This window comes from Anas platyrhynchos, chromosome 7 (genome assembly GCF_047663525.1).
Source record: "Anas platyrhynchos isolate ZD024472 breed Pekin duck chromosome 7, IASCAAS_PekinDuck_T2T, whole genome shotgun sequence".
NCBI classification, from domain to species: domain Eukaryota; kingdom Metazoa; phylum Chordata; class Aves; order Anseriformes; family Anatidae; genus Anas; species Anas platyrhynchos.
The window spans coordinates 25,654,467-25,675,023 of record NC_092593.1 but is presented as its reverse complement, the minus strand read 5'-3'; the positions used below and the strand labels follow the sequence as shown (position 1 = coordinate 25,675,023).

The following is a 20,557-nucleotide window of genomic DNA, read 5'->3' as shown; positions in this document are numbered from 1 at the left end:
TTGTACCCTTGTGCCTTCTCTTTCACTTTCTTATCTTCCTTATGGCCACTGTGGCCATCAATCTAGATTTGGCAGCTTCTCTGTATTTTAAAATAATCTAAACAATAACAAAACTCAGTGAAGGCTTTTTTTTTTTTTTTTTACATTTCTTTGTATTGGTGTTGCAAAGCTCTAAATGACCACTAAATCAGCATGGAATAGCTGCTGCATAGCTTAGCATCTCACAGCAGGAGTTGGTTGCTTAACATTACAGGGCCATTTGCATTTAGGTCCCACTTGCACATGGTATACAAAATACAGTTGACTTTGTGAAACATGTTTCACTGATTATAAGGCTCTGCTTATGGAAGATGTACTAATCAAGACAACGTTATCTGTTCAGGGTCATCACTGGTGACATTCACACTGGCAAACCTTTGCAGGTTCAAGGACTGAGAGAGTGAAATTCTATTACATCAAAGAGATTTAGGTTGCTCAATTTTTTAAAAGTGTATATATACCCGATCTATGTACTGGAGAAGACTGATTTGTTCATTTACACATGAAAGTAACTGTGTTTCATTCTCAGTGCATTACGACACTCAGTCAATGATGTAATTTATTTTAGTTCAGTTGTCATCATTGTGTAACTAGACAATATTTCCCCTCAAAGTTAACTTAAAAATAAATCAGGGAAAGTTTAAAGAAAATAATCTTCCTAATGATACATGGATAAAACAAGAGGAAAGAGGTAACTCAATTTGGTAATTATTTGCCAGAAGAAAAAGATGGACTTTGAGCCCTCTCTGAGATGACTTAGTGGAGGAGATATCAGAATTGACAATTATTAAGCAGGACAATTATATGACATGAAATTAAATCTCAATCTTAAAAAGTCACAATCAGACAAGCTTGCTATGAGTGTATATTGCTGTCCTCCATATTGAACCCATGGTTAAATGTTCTTTGCCGGAGTTGCTTTGTCATTAATAAATGTATCATTTGAAGAAAATCATTCAGTTCATCCATTAAGTGAATCCATAAATGGTATTGAGAAATCATTCAGAAAAAGCTTGTTGTATTGAGATTAATTCAGTGTATTTCACTTGTATAGAAGTTCAAGGTAAATCTTCAAAATCTTTTGTACTAAGCCAAAGGCTATTCTAGAAGGAAAGCTTAAAATATCATCAAAATTATTTAAAAACAAACAAAAAAAATGAAGTTACTGAAAATCTGTTAAATTCTGACTGCAATTCTGCAGTTCATTTCACGTTCTTTAATAAATCGGCTGCATCCCTTTTCAAAAGTTACTGATTTTTTCTATGTCAAAGTTATACTATTAATTTATTTGAGAACCATGACTCTCAGTAGTTCCTATCCTATAGAGCATACAGAATATCTTGGTAAAGCAACTGAATAAAAATGGGAAAATATATCAGTTTACAGGTATACTCCTGGGGAAAAAAAAATCCTGGCCTGAATCTTAAGATTGTTGATGGCCTTTGGTATGTAGGTCTGTATTTCTGAATAGAAAAGGAAGTTGAGAGGCAGTATGTGTCAATAAGCGAATGTTTCCAGTAACAATGGCCCTTCCCCAACAGTTATCTGCTGTTGTAATAATTGTATTTCATCCAGAGTCTTGAGTGTTTATTGTAATTAATTGATCTTTATCTGAGGACAGTTCTTCTGAGAATGTGCCAAATATTAAGAGTGTGACATGTTTGTTAATGCACTGTTTGTTTAGAAAGGCCTTTATACACTAAAAGTGCACCACCACAATAATTTTTGCAATTCATTTATCTTCAGTGGAAGTCAAGATTTTTTTTTTTTTTTTTTTTACTGCAAGTAAGTGGAAATTGTAAGGGAGAATAGAGGATGTAAATAGAAACTAAATATATTGATTCATGCTTTTTCAGGAAGATAGTGAGAAACTACAACACAATTAATTGATGAAAATGTGAATTCCATTTTTGGACCTTCCAAAAATAAGATAGGACTTTGAATTTACTGTTAAGGAGTTGGTCATCAGCTTGATTGACTGGCTAAATGATGAAGAGTTAATTCTTCCTCTGGCCCCCTAAATGCATTATTGCATTGTTTGAAATCTTTCACCATCTCTGTTAGGCAGAATGACTGATTGGCACTGATGTTTTTTTTTTTATTGTGTAGCGATTATCTAATTTTTTTTTCTTCATTTGCTATTCTTTCATTCCCTCCACAATATATCAGATTCCTAAGGGAAAAGAAGTGTACTTCTGACTAGTCCATTACCATATTTAAAATTCTGATTAAATGAAAAGAGAGCTAGAAATTATCACTACTTGAATTTTGAAGAATTATTCTTGACAGAAAAACACAGTACTATGACAAGAAGATCAGGTTATTAGTTACTATGACTGCAGCATTAATTGATTGCTAAGCTGAAATGCCGTGGACCATACCTTACCATATTCCCACTACTGTCAATGGGAGCTCCAATCATGGAATGAATAGAATTAAATAACCTAAGCCTCCCCCTCTCCTTCCTACACATCTCTCTTCCACATATTGCATCTACTTAATAGGCTTATGATATATGGGCAAAATAATTGTATGTAACCCTGCAATTCTGAATTCATGTTGAAGAAAAAGTACTTTCTGTGGACCATGCTGTTAAAGCTTCTTTGTTTTTTTAGCATTTTAAAGTTTTGCTTAGTTTTAGGGAAGAAAAAGCTAAATCATGTGCCTTGGTATATTTATATATATATAATTAAACCGTGCTATTGGAGTTCATGCTTCCCAGTTGTACCAATGGGATTCATATTGGTACAGTTTTTCTTCTTGACACTTGCTACTTTATTTGTTATTTTTTTCTGATGGCATTTTTGAATCTAAGTAAAGTTTTATATTGCAAAATGTTAAAAAAAAAAACAAACCTCTGTAACATTTGGCATAAATTTTAATAGTTTAACAATGTTTGTCTTTGTAAAGGCATTCCGAATAATCCCAAATAATTTACCTGTTCAGCTGTGATCCATGAAGCAGCAGGTCAGAGCAGGAAGTTTACATAGTAGAATTATAGAATACAAAAATATTTAAATATATTTTCCTTTTATCTAGACAGTAGTAATTTTCACTAGGCAAAACCCAAGTGCCAATAACTTCCTATTGATTCACTGATTTTACTGAAGCTTTTAAAAGTTGTGCATTCTAAGTAGATATACATTAAAAGACCAGTAGTATAAATGCTCAGGAATAAAAAGGTTCTTAATATACATTTCTGATTATTACTTTTTTCTCCCAGTAATTGTAGAAAATGTTGCACTGTAGAATTTTTTTCAAAGCAATGATGATGTGATAATACTCAGTGGTTGCACCAGAGTGACATCATAATACATCTGCTGGGAGCCAGCCTTTTTTTCATTTAAGTTCTAACCAACAGGAACAAGACAGACAGACCTGTAGCAAAATAATAATAAATGGTGGCTTATCAAAATCAAAATTCAAGGGGGATGAAAAAATGAATTTTAGCTACTACTGTAGTGTAAGTGGTAAAATACTATTAATACTTCTTGTTAATATGTGGGAGTTTTGATGCTTCTGCTGAAGGTTCTTTGGGCTACTTTTAGTAAAATTTATACATGTATTATTACAAATATGTATTATATAGAAGTACTGATAAAACCATTTCAGATTTTTACATCTTAAGGTATAAATTTGGGTAATTTCAAATAAGTGTTTTCATAATCAGTAAATAAAAGGTGAACAATTAAAGATGTATTTCACAGAATCCACAAGATGGCATATGTATACATACATATACACTCATGGAAATATAATGGAAATACTATATTTTTTTAATAAAGGTATAGATAGGTGAATAGAAGTGGACAAAAATAATGAACTATTAAATTAATTCAATACTGGATTCTAACTATTTGTGATAATTAAGTGTACTATGCATGGTGCAATATATATACACATATATAAAAATATTTTCTAAACAAAATAGCCATCAAATTGTAAATCCATCTAACCATCCATTTATTCGGCTGTGTAGATCCATAGATTAACTCTGTCTCTGTAATTACTGAATAATGGCAGTCATTAGTTAATTTATTCCAAGGCCATTTCTAGCAATGCATATGCCATGTGTAATTTTCCCCAATATGAATTGTATAATTCAAAAGGTCAGGAAGATGTAAGAAGTAGACAGTTACTAGCCCTTGTTTCCTCTCCTTAAATGTTGTCTCAGTTAGGCTTCTGAAAAGAACTAATTCTTCTGGAGAACGTAGTGAGGTTATATGTTGAAGGTGTTCAGATCTGAGGTATCTGTAAGAGCTGATATTTACAAAGGATTGTGCTTACAATGTAATTCTGTGTTACGGTTGCTTTCCTGCTGATTTGAGTAGGAACCAGAAACACTTAATCTCTGTCTTTCACATAAAACATTGTTCAGTCACCTCTCATCAGAAAGGAGTGGTGTCATGAAAATTCCTGGAGTGTTCAGGAAACTGAGCAAAAGATCTTGGTTCAACACTTTTCAAATTCTGGTTTCTCTTTTCTGTCTTCATAAAGTAACTTAATTGCTATCAGGTACACGCTGAATAGTCCTCCTGCTTTACAAATGAATGGTTAAAAAAGTTAGAGAAACTGCAGTGTGTCTTCCTAGCCTTAATTCTTTCTCCAGTGGCCAATATATATCAAGATATTCTGCACCAGACTGTAGAAAATTTGTGTAGAGTACTTCATGCAGTGGGCTCTGAGATAGACTAATGACAGTGGTCCTTTTATTGCTGGAATAATTTCATGTCTTTTGAGTAGCATTTTGGATAGTTATAAAACTGTTTTGGGATTGTAATGTTTATTCCTGATTATACTACAAATACATCAAATGCCAAGTATTCATCAGAAATAAAAATGTACTGATCTCTCCAGGGATATTTAATATCAGCATTAGACTAGTAGGGATTTAAGTGGACTATAACATAGTTTTAAATTGGTGGAATAAAATCAATCTATAGTTTTTGACCTATTGGCAGTCTTAGACTGGGTTCAGTTTTGCAAGATAATTTACACAAATACTTTCTTCTGCAGAAGTCCTTCTCCTCAAACTTAAATTACTGACTTCTGGTGAGTTTCCCACTGCAAGAAAATTCTCATAATTCTTGTCCATTCTGCTCCTCCTGCACCCTGTGTTGAAGACACTTGTAGTCTAACAATTTTATGGCTGTAAGAAATAGGAATATTCCTGCTCTTCTTTCAGTAAGCAGTGATGATGTTAGGAGAATTTTATGTATTTTTATTTTTTATTTCATCCTAGTTGTCAAGTCCTACAAGTCCTATGTTTCATTGTTCACAAATAATTTGTATGCCACATCTGGTGTCATGCTTCCTACTAGGCACTGTCCTCAGGATTAGATGTACATGTGGACTCCATCACCTATGTTTTTGCTCAATTCTTCTGTATGCCAGAAATGACCTGGATTAGGCAAGGATTTGAAAATGGTGATGAAGAGAAACAAAGAAAACAAAAAGTGTGAAAGAGCTGTTAAAAATATATTAAAGTGTACAGATAGGATGAAGAATCTGTGGAGTTATATATACGCAAATCAAAGTTAAATATACCTTGTCCACCATTGCTTTGTGTCCAATTCATGGAGATTCAAGTAGTTTCAGAAAATCACTAGAAAAATACATCTACATAATCAAATAATGTCTGCAATTCAATTGGTGCTATTTTTAATAAAATATTTTTGAAGGATGGCATGCTTTTCGTGTGTTCAGATCATCCTGCCTGAAGTTTCTTGCATAACTTAATGAAGGAAAACTTAGTATCAGAATAAATAAGCAATTTGGTTCTCAGAAAATCCCAGCAGATGAGTGATATGGGCAGGTAATAGCAAGAAAAAAGCAGTTTTCCTACTACTGGTATGTTCATAGAAGTGTAGAATTGAAGTATTGAGTCTGTTTGAGGAGAATATTTAGTTACACGTTTCTTCTAAATAAACTGATCTCCAGTTCTGTTTAAGTGAAGTTACTTTTTCCATTCTGCAAAAGGTATACATAGCTTTTCTATATTTTTAAACAATTAAGAACTTTGACAGCTGACTTGTAATCTAATCTTGTATAATATCTTTACTGTTATGATTTTGTTACCCTTCCTTCAATAGGAACGTCAATCTCAAAACAGAAAGAATTCATTCTCAGTAATACTTTTATTGCACTGGAGTAATGCAATGGACATGTATACAGGGTGTTCGTTGAAACTAATTTGCCATAGTGTTTTTAGGTAATATATATTTTTTTGCATGTAAGTGTGAAAACTTTTTTGATACCATTTTGGAAGATAGATCAGATGGGTCATAGGTATTCTTTGTTATTGCATCAACCCACCCTTTCTAGAGGCATTTCTGTCAGCCACTCTTATAAACCTCTCCTTGGGACTTTATAACTCGTTATTACACTTCAATCCACCAAAGCTGTTAAAATCTCAGTGGAAAATCCTTCACTTGCCTTTCCTTGAATATCTTGCATTTGAGCATCTTTTACATACTGGAACATGAACACAGGAAGAAAGGAAGACACCTGCTGTACCTGCCTTCCTGGAGGCCTGAGTATGTCTGCCAGAGAAGCATTTGAAGATGTATTAAGTTAATCATATAGACAACCTCTGCTCCTGTTAAAATAAGTTTTGTTAGCTGTTCACATGTCCATACACCTTTTGCTTCAATCTGCCATCTTCTCAGTTACCTTTTATTAATTTATATTTTTTTTTAGGAGGCTGTTGGACACTGAGGATGAGCTGTCTGACATCCAGTCAGATTCTGTCCCACTGGAAGTACGGGACTGGTTAGCTTCTACATTCACAAGGGAAATGGGAATAGTGAAGAGGAGACCTGAAGAAAAGCCCAAATTCCGAAGCATTGTGCATGCTGTACAGGCTGGGATTTTTGTAGAAAGGTGAGAGTTATTTTTTCAGTACTGCAAGCATTGCATTTAACCACAGTGTCTGTCTGTTGTTGAAGATCCCATCAAATGGTGGCAGAAACCTGAAGCAAATCTTTGTGGCAGTTTTTAGGTTCAACTTCTGTAATCTTTGTATTTTTATATATAGAAATCCAGATGAGACCTCTACTTTTGTAATGAAATCTTCTGGATTTTGGAAAATTCTGGGGATAAACATTATAGCTTGGAAATTTCTATATGAACATGTACCAAAGACTGCCTGAACATCAAAAAATAATACCCCAGGAGAAGAATTTTTCTCAGAAGTTCATAAAAAGACTTATGTCATCTTTGGGATCAGATCCTCAAATAGCTTATTGTTGTTTCACAGATTATGAAAGATAAAATTTTAATGGAATTCAATGGCTGAACATTTTATTTCTTCTTTTAGGATGTACCGTAGAACTTCTAGCATGGTTGGTTTGGCTTACCCAGCAGAAGTGATTGTAACGTTTAAGGTGAAAAAAAGTTTAATTTTTGTGGAATTTGAATGTATTAGTACTTATTTTTAGTGACTTTTAGGATGAAATTAATGCATTTTTTCTACTGAATGTACCCTAGCCATATTTACTACTACAGAACTGAACACAGAAAACAGAGAACTTTAATAGTTAGAACTTCACAAATAGCATATGATTCTGTTTGCTGTTTCACTGTTTAGTTGTGATTTAATTTAACAATGTTATTAGAGCATTAGGACAAAATCATGTAGAAATGTTTATAAAAGTGTCAGAGCCATGATTGTATCAGCTCCCATTAGTATGGTAATCAGTGTCTCAGCAGTATTTTTTTCCTTTTTGGAAAGAAAAAGGGGAAGTAGTATTGGGACAGAGCTAACAAAAGAAGCTACAGTTTATGGAACAAGTACAGTATTTCTGTGAATTTAATGCATCACTGTAGTTTACCCAAAAGTCAATCTCTTTTTTGAGATTCCTATGGCTACATCAAGTTCCTATGGCTTCATAAGCAGTATAGAACAGTATATTCTGAGAAAGGATGTGGTACCTCATGTTTTTTCCTAACAGCCTGAAATTAGTGTGTTATTCACAAATTGCTATATGGCTATATTGTTAATGACCTTGCATAATAGCATATTTCAAGGACAGACATTCATATTAGCTTCTTCAGGTTCTACAGAAAATTTTTACTCAAAATGTTAAATGTAAAAGATTAAGGCTTTTGATTTGAAGTGTAGAAAGTTGCATAGGTCATGTCATGAGTATTTTATTCATAACCATCACAACTATTTTGATCATTAATATTGAAATAGTCATCAATGTGTTATCAACAGGAAGAGTTCAAAAGACATGGACAATAAAAAAAATAATTGACCCCACCCCCTACAAAAACAAAACAAAACAAAAAACTCCAAACCCACAAAATATCTAAATATTTTTTCCAGTGATGAGCTGGAAAACTATTTAAACAGATGGAAACTACATTTTTTTCCCCCTCATTTACAGGATGTTGATAAATGGTCTTTTGACGTATTTGCCCTAAATGAAGCAAGTGGAGAGCACAGTCTGAAATTTATGATGTATGAGCTGTTTACTCGATACGACCTTTTGAGCCGTTTCAAGGTCAGAAACTATTTACTAATAAAAATACGTATACAAAAATAAGTATGTCAAATTTAAAATATAAGAAAGCCAGGATATATTTGAAATGTTATTTTATTGTACAATGCAGTGCAGAATTTTGTAGATTATAGCAATTGGAAGATCATAATATGCCAATAGTTCCACTGAATGAAACTTCACCCAGAGCAGGCAAATGTTTCTGCAGCCCAAGAAATCGAATGCTATGTAGACCCATGTCAAGTCAGTTTGGGATGGGATGTTGCTATTGAGCAGTTAAATGCCTTAAGCATTAAATAGATTAAATAGATGGAAGAAAGATTCCTAATAAGGCAGAAAACTGTAGTTCTACATACTCTATTCATAGCCTAGTTCGTAGTGTGTTGGTCAAAACTGTTGAGAGGTTTCAACTGAACCTTCCTCTCCAAACCAACTTTGATGATATACATAGAGAAGGCTGCTTTTAGATAGTGTTTGCAGGGTGTTGCAATATGATATGGAATATTTATAACCAGCTTTGAAAAGCTGAGATTAAAAACTGGGTCAAGTGTCAGATTTATCACTATGATAGTACTGAACTAAAGTCTCAATAGAGTTCAAAACCTCTCCACAGCAAAATTTTACACCCTTTGAAGAGGCTGGCTCATTTTGAAGTTGGTTTGAATAATGACTTAACCAATAACACAAACTCATCTTTTCCCAGGAGTGCTCTGGGTGCTTGAAGTCAGAACCACATCAGGGCCACCACTAACAGCACAGTCAGAAAGTACACAATGTTATTGGCTCGGTGGGCTTAAACCCATTCTCAATCCCACAGTTTACCTTGCAGGGCTTTTAAATATTAATAATAATAAGTATTTAAATAAAGAAAAATCTTAAATAATAATTTAAAAAATCTTAAGGAAATATCATTTCATTATACGGGGAAAAACAGTGGTAGATAGTACTTGCACTTCATACATTGCTTGGAGGAAGCAAGAGGGAGGGAATGAAGACTATCCGATTCAAGGAAAACTTGTCTCACGCAATGTAATGCTGAGGAAGAAAAAGAAATCTTATTGTTTGGCTGCTATCTGTTATACGTTTCTTATATGAGCAATCCATGCATACAGACAGAAACCTCTAAAAATGATTTGATTGATAGGTTTAAAGTCTCTTGTACACTAACCAACTCCTGTGCATGGTGCATGTAGTAGGATGTAACATCTACAAGAATTGGATGAAGACTTCCAGAAGCATATTAGATTTTAGACCTTTACTTTTTAAATTATTCGTTTCTTATTTATTAACTAAATTCTATGATGCACTTATTTGTGGTTTATTTATTGCATGATTAACTTTGCATCTGTTGCAAGAAAAAATATTTATTTTAATTTTTGCTTCCCTCCTCCAGATCCCTGTTCCCAATCTTATTACATTTGCTGAAGCTCTTGAGGTTGGTTATAGCAAATACAAAAATCCATATCACAATTTGATCCATGCAGCTGATGTTACTCAAACTGTGCATTACATAATGATTCACACTGGTATCATGGTAAGAAATACTATGAAGTTCAATTTACTTCTTTTTGCAGACTCTCTGATGTTTTGGATAAATGTGTATGTGTGTGTTTTCAGTAAAAAGCTCCCCTGAAAATTATGCAGAGAGATTCCAAACTAGTTCAGACTGCGAACTTCATGTAATTTTAACAGTTTTTCCAGCTTGGAAATCTCCTGATGCAGAGGAAAAAAGGGAAAAAAAAAATCTTAAACCGTTTTCATTTTTCATTGCCTGGGTTTGTGCATTGTGTATCATACTGAAAGGGGTACATTTGCAAGAGTGGGAATGTGAGAATTTTTGCTTCCACATTGGAGCCTGGGAGGTGTGATCAGGCAAGGAAACTTTAGTATTTGCTGAGGTCTTGGCCATTGAAAAGTATTTTGAATCAGTGCAGCCTTACTCAAACACTCTGCAACTGCTTTTTCTTTAAGTTTACATGTATAACCTTATTTAGGATTGCCTTTACATACTGAATGTGCCTATATTGTTTTGCATTACTGCAATATCTCAGTATTCTTTAGTAATTATTTGGGAATCTGAAGTGAATCTGTGCAAGCATTTTTACTCTAAGCACTTATCTTTCACTTAATACGATTAGTGGGAGGTTCCTCACTATCAGTTTGCTCAATAAAAGTAAATATTGACTGAAAGAAAATGGACATTTCTGTTATGTTCTTTTGATGATTTGTCTTCACTATGGATATAACCATTTTTTCTTAAAAACAAACAAACAAACAAAACAACAAAGCAAAACAAAAACAAAAAGAAAGTGGAAAATGATAGCATTTGATTTCTATTTGCAGAGCCACAAAACAATTCCATTAGACCTTTGGAAAGAAAAATTTTCAGGCTGAGTTTGAGTGTTTGTGCTTCAACATATAGACAATAAATGAAAGTCATTCACTTATGATCAGCCTTTTCTCACTGAAAGCTTTGCCATTGACTTCAGCAGAGGCAAAAAATCCCTAGGCATTGCAAGAATTCTGTAGCATAATGGAAGCTTTTTACTTCTAAACTACGTATTAATACAAGTGCTACTTATAGAGTGAAATCTGTAGTCTTCACCAGCCAAGATTCTCTTCAACATTGAAAAATTTCCTTTAGAAAGACTTCTATATGAGACTGAAGAATACGCTGGACAACTCTCTGACTCCAAACTACAGTTGTGTAAGATGTTCACCTACAGAAAACATATTTTAATAAAAAATCTTGAAGGAATCATGGTTTCTATCCTAGACTTGTCTTCTACTGTGAGGTCAAGTGCAAGCATGAAGTCATGTGAGACATGTCTCTGTTGCAGGATAAACAGCTTAAAAGGGAGAAAAATCCCTTTGTTCTTCAGAGATTATAAACATCCCCATTGTAAACATCCCCTTGGCCTGTGTTCCTACCCCCTTCAAAAAAGGCAGTAGCATCCCAGATTTTCTTTGTGATGCCAGGACAAGGTTTGAATTTTATGAGCTATCCCACTCAATTTGGGATGTTTATCCATTGACTAAACAACTTTGCAACACACTTCAGGTGTCTCTGAACACTGAATGAAGGAATCTGTTTTGTGTTTGAATATCTGCTATTTTACCAGGTGCACATGAGAATGAGAAAGGCCTCTCCAATTGGCAACTTAACCTTGTAACTGCACTTTGATGTGATTGAGACAAATATTTTTAGAAAAGTATAAACTTTGCTGTTACTGTGCTGTAAAAGATCATTAATCTTGCAGTGCCTGTACAAGATATTCCTATAAAATTAGGGCAGTTTTTAAATATTCACATTTGAATCGCTGAATTATGATATTGGAAAGTTCTTGGAAAGTTATCTAACTAGGACAACAGTTAGTCAAGAGTGCCTTCAAACAGATGCAATTTGCCAGGCAGAAGAAATGTTTATAGAAATCAGTGTTTGAAAGAAGGCCTAGTGATTCTGCAGCTTGTAAAGTATTTCTGTCCCAAATGTCATTTGCAGTCTGAGAACTCATCAGTATCATGCACAAATGTTCTGCTTAACAGTTTTTTCCCCCTTTCTTTCCTGTTGCCCAGTTGATTACACCCTTACTGAACCCTATTCAGTAATGATTTGAAGTTGGCTTCTCAAACTATTTTTTTTCAGATTACTGCATTGGCTTGCAGTAACTTTTTTATTGCTACTTGCAGTAGCTTTTTTAATTCTGCTATATCATCTAACAAATTATTGGATTTGGATCATCAGTTTGATGCAATCGTATAACAAATTTCTGTGAGTTTTGCAAACTGGTGTGTGATTTGAAATTCTTGTGCTTTTACTGTATCTTTTCAGAACTGGTACTGACTCCCAAATCTTGCAAAGAATTGCTGTCATGCTTGTTGAGTTCTGAAAGACATACAGAAGCAAATGTTAGAAAAAGGTTGAAGAAAATCCTTTTTATGACTCCTCTTGAGGAGGTCATACATTTTGTATCTTTTATGGACACCTGGAATACAGCCATATTTTGGCATTTGCCAAAATTCTTGTCTGTTCAGAACTTATCCTTTTCCACAAGCCTGTAAAAAGATTTCAGTGAAGAATAACACATTTTCAGAGTCTCATTTAAAGAAATAAAATGTTCATTATATTTTCCAGAAGATATTGGCTGTCTATCTTAAGAAAAAAGATTCAGACACTTCAGATGTGTGTTAGAAAGTTAGATATCACAGATGGCAGACAATCTATTAAACTCCACAAGATTTTAAATCCCAGATGATACAACTAAAATATATATCTCAAGCTAGCATTTATGAAGTCTTCATCTTTATAAAGATTCAAGAATCCAAGTCTCAGGGAATACATCTTGTAAAGAACTTTTGAGTCATCGATCATCTTCCCACCAACCCTTTTCTCCTCCCACGTACCTGTATTGCTCAAATGAAAGGAAAAAAATGTCTTTACTGTCAACATGTGTATTGTCAGATTCCTGTTCTTACTCATTTTTTAATCCACTGTTGTTTAAAAAAAATAGTTTGAACCAGAGTTCATGAAAAGTTGAAATGCATCTATTTAGTTATAAGAAATTTATAGTACTGTAAAACATTTCTAATAGAAGAGATCTTTTCCAAGAGTTGTTACACCTGCATCACACAGTATCTTCCAGGAGGGAAGTAGATTCCATCTCTTTGTAGTCTGTCAGACTTCCAGACACAAGAGAACTGCTTTTCCCTCGATCTTTGAAGAAACAATTCTTAATTTTCTCCCTCAGAGCTTTCTCCTGCTTTCTTGGGAATTCTTTAGCTAAATAGTTCTCTGATTGCAGATTTTAATACTAATCTGAATTTTAACTGTACTGCTACAGTGTCTAGAATACTTGCCTTCATATAATATGGTATGAATATTCTGTATAATCTATAGATACTGTTTTTAAGAAGCACTTGACTTATAAATGAATTATCTAGCAATTTTTTTTAAAAAAAAAAAAAGCTTTGAGAAGGCATCTGAAAGAAAATGTTTATGTTTAGATTCAGTTACTAATAATTTCTGGGTTTCTATTCTGTTTGGTATGTTGAAAAGATTGTGAAAGCCAGGAGCAGTCATGGCCCGATTTCTTATGACACACAATACTATGAAGGCCATCATTTCCATTTTTAGAATTGCTTACAGTACATTCTCATTCCTCCATTGTGACCTTTTTAAATCTATACAGCTTCACCAACAGCCAGCAGTACTTGTTCTTCAGCTATCTTATTTGGTCACTGAATGACCTATTTCATTGTTCTCACACAACTTAGGAATTTTAATATTTTTCTTTGAAAAAATAATACAACTTCTGGCATCTTATACATTTCATATGTATTCATATACATATATGTGCCTAAATGGGTGCATAAGGATGAAGATCATTCTTAGATCTTATAGTACAGAAGCTTACTTCTACACTGAAAAAAGTCTGAAATATATGTGAAAATATCCTAACTGGCATTTGACTTAATCAGTCCTATGATTGCAGGGTTAATTTTGATTTTCTACCCCCATATTAGAAGTTTCTACCCCCATTTTTAAATGGAGTACTTGAGTACTTCTCCTTGAGCTTCATTTCTCAGTAATAAAATAGAACTTGAAAGATAAAATAACGAAGATGATTTCACAAGAAGATCTATAAAGGACATTCTCAATTAGGAAGTTGTATAAAAGCGCATAAAAATCTAGGGCCTGTATTATTTTGTATAGAAGATGATCCTTCTTGCCTTTTGTTCTGTGAAACTGTATACCAGCTTTGTGCACCACATTTTTACATTTCTAGTTAGCTGAATGATATGATAACACAAAACACAATATAATTTAGAACTGGAAAAATCTCCCATGGGCCTAATTTCTGTACTACAGTACAGGCGAAAAATAGTTAATACTGATGTGTTACCTAGAAAAGTATGGTGAACTTTATATATTTTTCACTGAAAGATAAATTATAACCTTAATTTTGTATCAAGTTTTTAGATGAATTTACCATAATTCAGCAAATGCCAGATAGTATCTAGTAGATTAGATTCTTTCTACTCGAAACAGCTGCAAAATATACCATGTAATTTTCTTAATAACTTCTTAATTATTTTGGCTGCCAATATTTACTTTGCTTGTGATCATAAAGTATTTAACTTGGTCTGAGATAAATCCTAATAAGCACAAGGACTTATTTTATTACATAATACTTAGGTGTTATGAATCTATAGTCAACTGAAATCAGAAAAGGGTGAAGTTTAATTTAGTTGAAGGTAGTGCAAAATGCTTCCAGTACTGCATTTATCTGAATTAGGCTGTTATAGGAATTATGACTAAGATTTGTTTTTCATTTACTAGCACTGGCTCACAGAACTGGAAATTTTAGCAATGATATTTGCAGCTGCCATCCATGATTATGAACATACTGGGACCACAAATAATTTTCATATTCAGACAAGGTAAGCAAAGTGGTCCCTAACGTATCATGTCTGGAGTTTGCTGTTGATTCATCTGAACTGTTTCATTCCTGTTACTGATACTGCCATGAGGTAGCTAGGCCATTCCTGGTTTTATGAATTGAATATTCAGGGAGAAAACTTCAAGCACAGCTTTATAAATCCATACCCAGGGTCCTCTCCTAGCATGTTATAACAGGATCTGCAGTAGTTATGATAAAGAAATCCAGTTTGAAAGTCAGACTAACTGCATTCTGATGTATGCATAGCATTTCATATCCTCTGGTCCAGAACAACAGCATATAACTTAAAATATTTTCGGCCTATCAAAGAAAAATCACTGACCAGTCCTTTAGTGGGTGATAAGTGGTATACCTGATACTAACCTTAGTACTAAGTGTCTTATTGTTTTTTGTTTTCATACTCTAGACTGTACTTTGTTTTCAGTATCCTCAGTTGCTATCCACTTCACACGCTCTTCAAAGTAAATAAATAAATAAATACAGTAAAACTGGCATATTCTAATGAAACATCTCTATTATCAAGAAGTATTACTACTTTGAACAGAAGTATCCTTGCACTCACCTATACAGGTGAGCCCAAGGCTTAAGGTTAAATTAAATCCAGAACATACTTAGGCCCTGGGATATGCTCTTCAATAATCAAAAAATTATAGATCTGCAACTAAAATAAAGGCATAATTCTTTTCTTCCTCAGCATAGTCTTGCTAAAAATAAACTTCATTTTGTAGTTCCAAGTTTATTTTACTTTTCTATTTTTGTCTTTAATATTTTGCTCTGAAGTATTGCAAAAGTGGAAGAATGAATTATGCTTTTGACTTTTACTTGTATATACTTATAAGCAGGTATTTGTTTTGTCATGGAGCTCATTCTTTGCTCTTAGCAAAATCGGCCCTGATGTGACATCCCAGGGCATGATTCCAGGTTTCTTTTGCCTGCAAAATCCTGAGGAAATGGCTGTCATAGTCACATAAAATACCAATGCTGATTAAAATTTGACATAATTAGCTAAGTGGGCCAAAGTGTGTTTCAGAAATGTATGTGATTGGCAAATCATTATTCTTCCCATGAATTATGGACATAAACATATTCTTTATTTAGGTAGGATATAGTTTGTTCTTTCTAAGTAAACTTTCTAGTCCTATTTTATTTTTTTCAGATTTCCTCGTGTCTTATCATACATGTGGGTGGTTATACCAAATATATACTATTATTGAACCTTATTATATCATCATAGCTGCACTGCTAAATCAATGCACCTCTCTTCTACTACAGTCTGTTCAGTTGATCAAACAGAGGTACTTGGGAACAGTTTTATCAGAAGAGATGTATAGCAGAGAAGGGAGACCCAAAGAGGCCTAACAAGTTGGGTAAAGGTCTTGAGACAACAGGTTCCCCAAGAATTATTGAAATCTGAAATATGATAAATCTGTACCACATTAAAATTCCTGAAGAATCTATATGTAATGTAATTTTGGTATTTTAAGTTGGGTTCTAATTAGGAGGGAAAGGATATGGTTGATGGTGCTAACTTTTAAGGTAACAGTCTTAACAGTCTGGCTTTAGAAAGCATTTATATTCAATCAAAAATTCGGCTTTGCATTTCTGCTATGTCTTTGTTATGTGGCTTAAGTTTGGGCTGTTTTTCTGACAAAATATGGCATCCTTTTATAACATATGAAATTGAAGTTTTAAAACATTTTAATGTTTACAGCTCTTTCTGATTTTGAGCAGCATGAGCCAAAGCACTTCATTCTCAGAACAGAGGTGGTAACTTCCTAATATCCATTCTATTTGTAGAACCTCTCTTGTGAATGTATTTCATTTTAAATGGTTGTATTGCCAAAGAGTTTTTCTGAGTAGCCTTATTAGAGCATTTCTGTTGCTTTATGATCCAGTCTACTGTCAAGAAGCTCTAGGCTTGTCTCACAGTATTTTTTTTTTGTCACAGTTTTATTAGATAAATAGAATGTTATCCATCTAAAACTATGACTTTCCCACAAACAATATATATGATGGTAATAATGATAAATTGTTATACATTTATTATGGAAAACTTATCAGTATTTGACAGAAAAATAAACATTGTTGACTATATATATATACATATATATATGTCTATATACTTAATAATTCTCATAGAGAATAATGTCCTACCTTCTCCAGTGCTATCATTGGGATGCTGTTGAAAATCATGTCTTTTTTTTTCCTTTTTCCTGTCTTTTAACACTAGGTCAGATGTTGCAATATTGTACAATGATCGTTCTGTTCTTGAAAATCATCATGTAAGTGCTGCTTATAGACTCATGCAAGAAGAAGAGATGAACATTCTGGCAAATTTAACCAAAGATGACTGGAGGTAAGTCATCTTCTGACATTCAGACATAATTCCAATGTTTAAAAATAATAAAAACTCCAGGCCTTTCCTATGGAGTATATTTTAAGAGTTCAAATTACAGGAAAAATTCTTGGCACTGGAGGAAGTAATGAATATTTAGAGCTTAGAGAAATCTGCTGTGGTGTAAAGAAGTACTGTTTGGAAGATGCCAATACTGAGGTTGTGCTTTTATGAGGACTGTGCAGACAGTCTCTGATGAGATAGTTCTCCAGGAAAACCTCAGAGCTGCCCCTCTTGAGGTAGGTTATCTTTGCCTAACGGTGGGTTAAAACTCCATTGCAGAGTCACACTCTACTGCCAGTCTGATCACTACTGCCTATGCGATTTCTGTTGTGTAATGTAGCACAGCATAATCATATCTTGGTTAAGCATTAAAAAATGAGTTATTTGGAAAGTCCCAAGCACTATGGAGTTCTTACTTTTTTTTTTTCTTTTTTTCTTTTTTTTTTCTTTATCTTAATGTACTTCCTGAAGGAAATTTCACTAGCTGAAAGAGAAGGGATAAAAAAACGAGCAGGTGTTAGAGGTTTTTCTCAGCTATTAAAAGAGGCGTGTTTGCATAGCATAGAATACTACATATAGCCCTTAAACATGAGTCTTCTGTGTGTTTCTGTAGACATAGCTATTATCATAGACTAGCATATTATCATTTAGAGATCCTAAAAATAACTTTTAAATAGGTGGACTGTGAATCCAGATAGAGATGTTCTGCTTCCAAGAGGTTCTGCCACAGTGAATGATGCCACCATAAATAACATAACATAAATAACCATAAATAACAGCTATACTTTACTTCATTTATATTTTTATAAAACTCTACAATTATAAGAATACATCAATATCACAACAAATTTTGGCATAGTATATATTTACCGATAAAGGACTGATTTACATGGTAGAACTACATGATTTTACTTATCTATGTGATCAGTACATCCCTAAACAAAGACATTATTGAATATAAGTCTGCTGATCCTTTTGGTTTTCAGTTCATTATTTTCTGTAGGTGCTCCAATGTGCTTAATATTAAAGAACTTTTAATATTTTAATTTAGTAAAAAGTGAAAGGAGAAACATACACTTTTTCATTCTCATAAAGGATTTCTTCTCAGAGGATACTCATTTGGATTTAGTTATCATAAAGTTTGTATTGTAAATTTAGTTCTGGAGAAAGATCTCTGGAAATAAATTGTGAACTTCTGCAATAATACTAATATACAGCCAGATTTTCAATGTCAACATTAGAAAGAATCTTGATCAGCTGGGACCTGTTTTCTGGACCATTTGCTCTTCTATTGCATTTCTTTTCTCCATGTTTTTTGAACGTGTGATGCTATACCATGTTTCTTTAGAAGTTAATCACAGACTAAATGCTTTTCAATCTCTTCTCATTGTAAGCCAGTTTGAATTTACTGGCGGATTTTGTTTTAGCTTAGGGAATTTTGATGGATTACAGTGGCCGCACACTATTATATTCAGCCAGTTTGAAGTTGGTGGGTTTGAAATCAATAGAGAATAGAATTTCTGGTCCAACTTGTGGGGCTATTCAGTACAATTTATAAGAAATTTATGAAACCTGATTAATAAGCTCAAGCAACTACACTTAGACACACGGTTCCATGTTTTGTTACTTAGACAGACATTTAGGATCTATACTTTCAATGAAACCTGTAACTTCCAAAGTGCCAGTCTGAGAACATGTGCAGTCTGTAGAAGTCTGATGCTTTAGATGGTTAGTCACGGAAATCATGATTTCTTGGTATTTATTTATAATTTTCAAAAATATTTCCATTACCCTGTCATCAGATACAATTGTTTGTTGGTACAATGAAAAAAGCTCCTCAATTTCTAATTATTTAGAAAGTGATCTTCTTGGATCTACATTGAAATTCATAGAATCATTAAGGTTGGAAAGACCTCCAAGATCATCTGTTCCAGCCGTACCTCTACCACCAATATCACCCACTAAACCATGTCCCTAAGAACCATGTCCAACTTTTCCTTAAACACCCCCAAGGACGGTGACTAAGCTACTAGACTAACAGTTTTGAAATTTGCACTGAATCATATTGGCAGTAAATTAAAATTATAATTTGTTTAACTTTTTAATGTACTTCCTGGCACTAATTAATTTCTTGACCACTGTCAGATGTTTTCTGAGTTGCAGTGAATTCTTTTTTTTTTTTTTTTGTAATTAATTCCTCTGCTTATTTAAACTGTAGTTCTGCTAATTATTTCAACAAGATGAAGCAAAATGACTAGGAATGACTTTATAGTATTACACTTTTTTTCTGCATATTAACTTTAAGATAAATGAACTAATAAACTGTCAGCCTCAATTAAGTTTAAAACACAGAATTTGGGTATGAACAGGGAAACACTGCCAGCATCCTAATGAGGATGCCCTTTGTGGATAATGCATGTGACATTCATAGTCATTTCTCACTCTATTCTCAATTCTGAAAATACGTTCCAGTTTTCCATATTAGTTTTTTTCTATCACTTAGCCCTCCCAGGAACTAAAGAGGTATCCCTTTTTCTCCCACTTTCTCCTTTAATTTATTGGGTGCATGGTGTTTTAGCACCCTGTATGTTATGTCAATGATTACAAATGGACAGGCAGTATTAAAGTCCCAAACCTTTCTAGTCATAAATATACATTGATATTATAAATGGTTATATTAAAAAGACCAAAAAATTGCATAATGAACATCTTCTATTTCACAACTGTTCTTGGGAGTCTTCTGCCTGAGGAAATCAGGATTGCTATAACTTGCAAAATGAGCCTTAGGTCTTCAGTTCTCATCCTATCGTGTTTCTGCAGTTTTAACTCTATGATCTAGTGCGCCCAACTGACTAACTGTCTTTGTCATGAACAAATCCAGGTAAACCTAGTTTCTGTTTATTGGATAACTACTTAATGGAGAAATTCATGTGTTACTCCTTGTCTCTTGTTATTGCAACATTATTCATGTCATTTTTTCACATAATATTTCATCTGCTACTTACAAATATATGTAGGACATATGTTTATGGAAAGATTAAGAAAAGATGATAGAAGAGGAGATAACCATTTACTTAAGAAAAATGGATACTGAATACACAAAAGCAGTATTCTTCAAAATGTGAGCTCCCCAAAATTGCTATGTGTTATAAATG

General features: G+C 33.5%; 1 protein-coding gene across 11 annotated transcripts in view; it reads left to right on the top strand.

Moving 5' to 3' along the window:
• Window positions 1-20,557, top strand: part of PDE1A (phosphodiesterase 1A) — a 221,846-nt gene that overhangs the window by 169,800 nt on the left and 31,489 nt on the right. For 10 of the 11 annotated variants that reach the window (XM_027461479.3, XM_072041054.1, XM_072041055.1 and 7 more), the window contains 6 exons: window positions 6,739-6,921; window positions 7,358-7,424; window positions 8,430-8,546; window positions 9,937-10,077; window positions 14,884-14,984; window positions 17,235-17,360. In XM_027461479.3, coding sequence (XP_027317280.2) covers window positions 6,739-6,921; window positions 7,358-7,424; window positions 8,430-8,546; window positions 9,937-10,077; window positions 14,884-14,984; window positions 17,235-17,360 — 735 coding nt within the window. Of the gene's footprint in view, window positions 1-3,366; window positions 3,503-6,738; window positions 6,922-7,357; window positions 7,425-8,429; window positions 8,547-9,936; window positions 10,078-14,883; window positions 14,985-17,234; window positions 17,361-20,557 lie in introns of those variants that run through there. The other variant, XM_072041057.1, reaches the window with a different exon arrangement.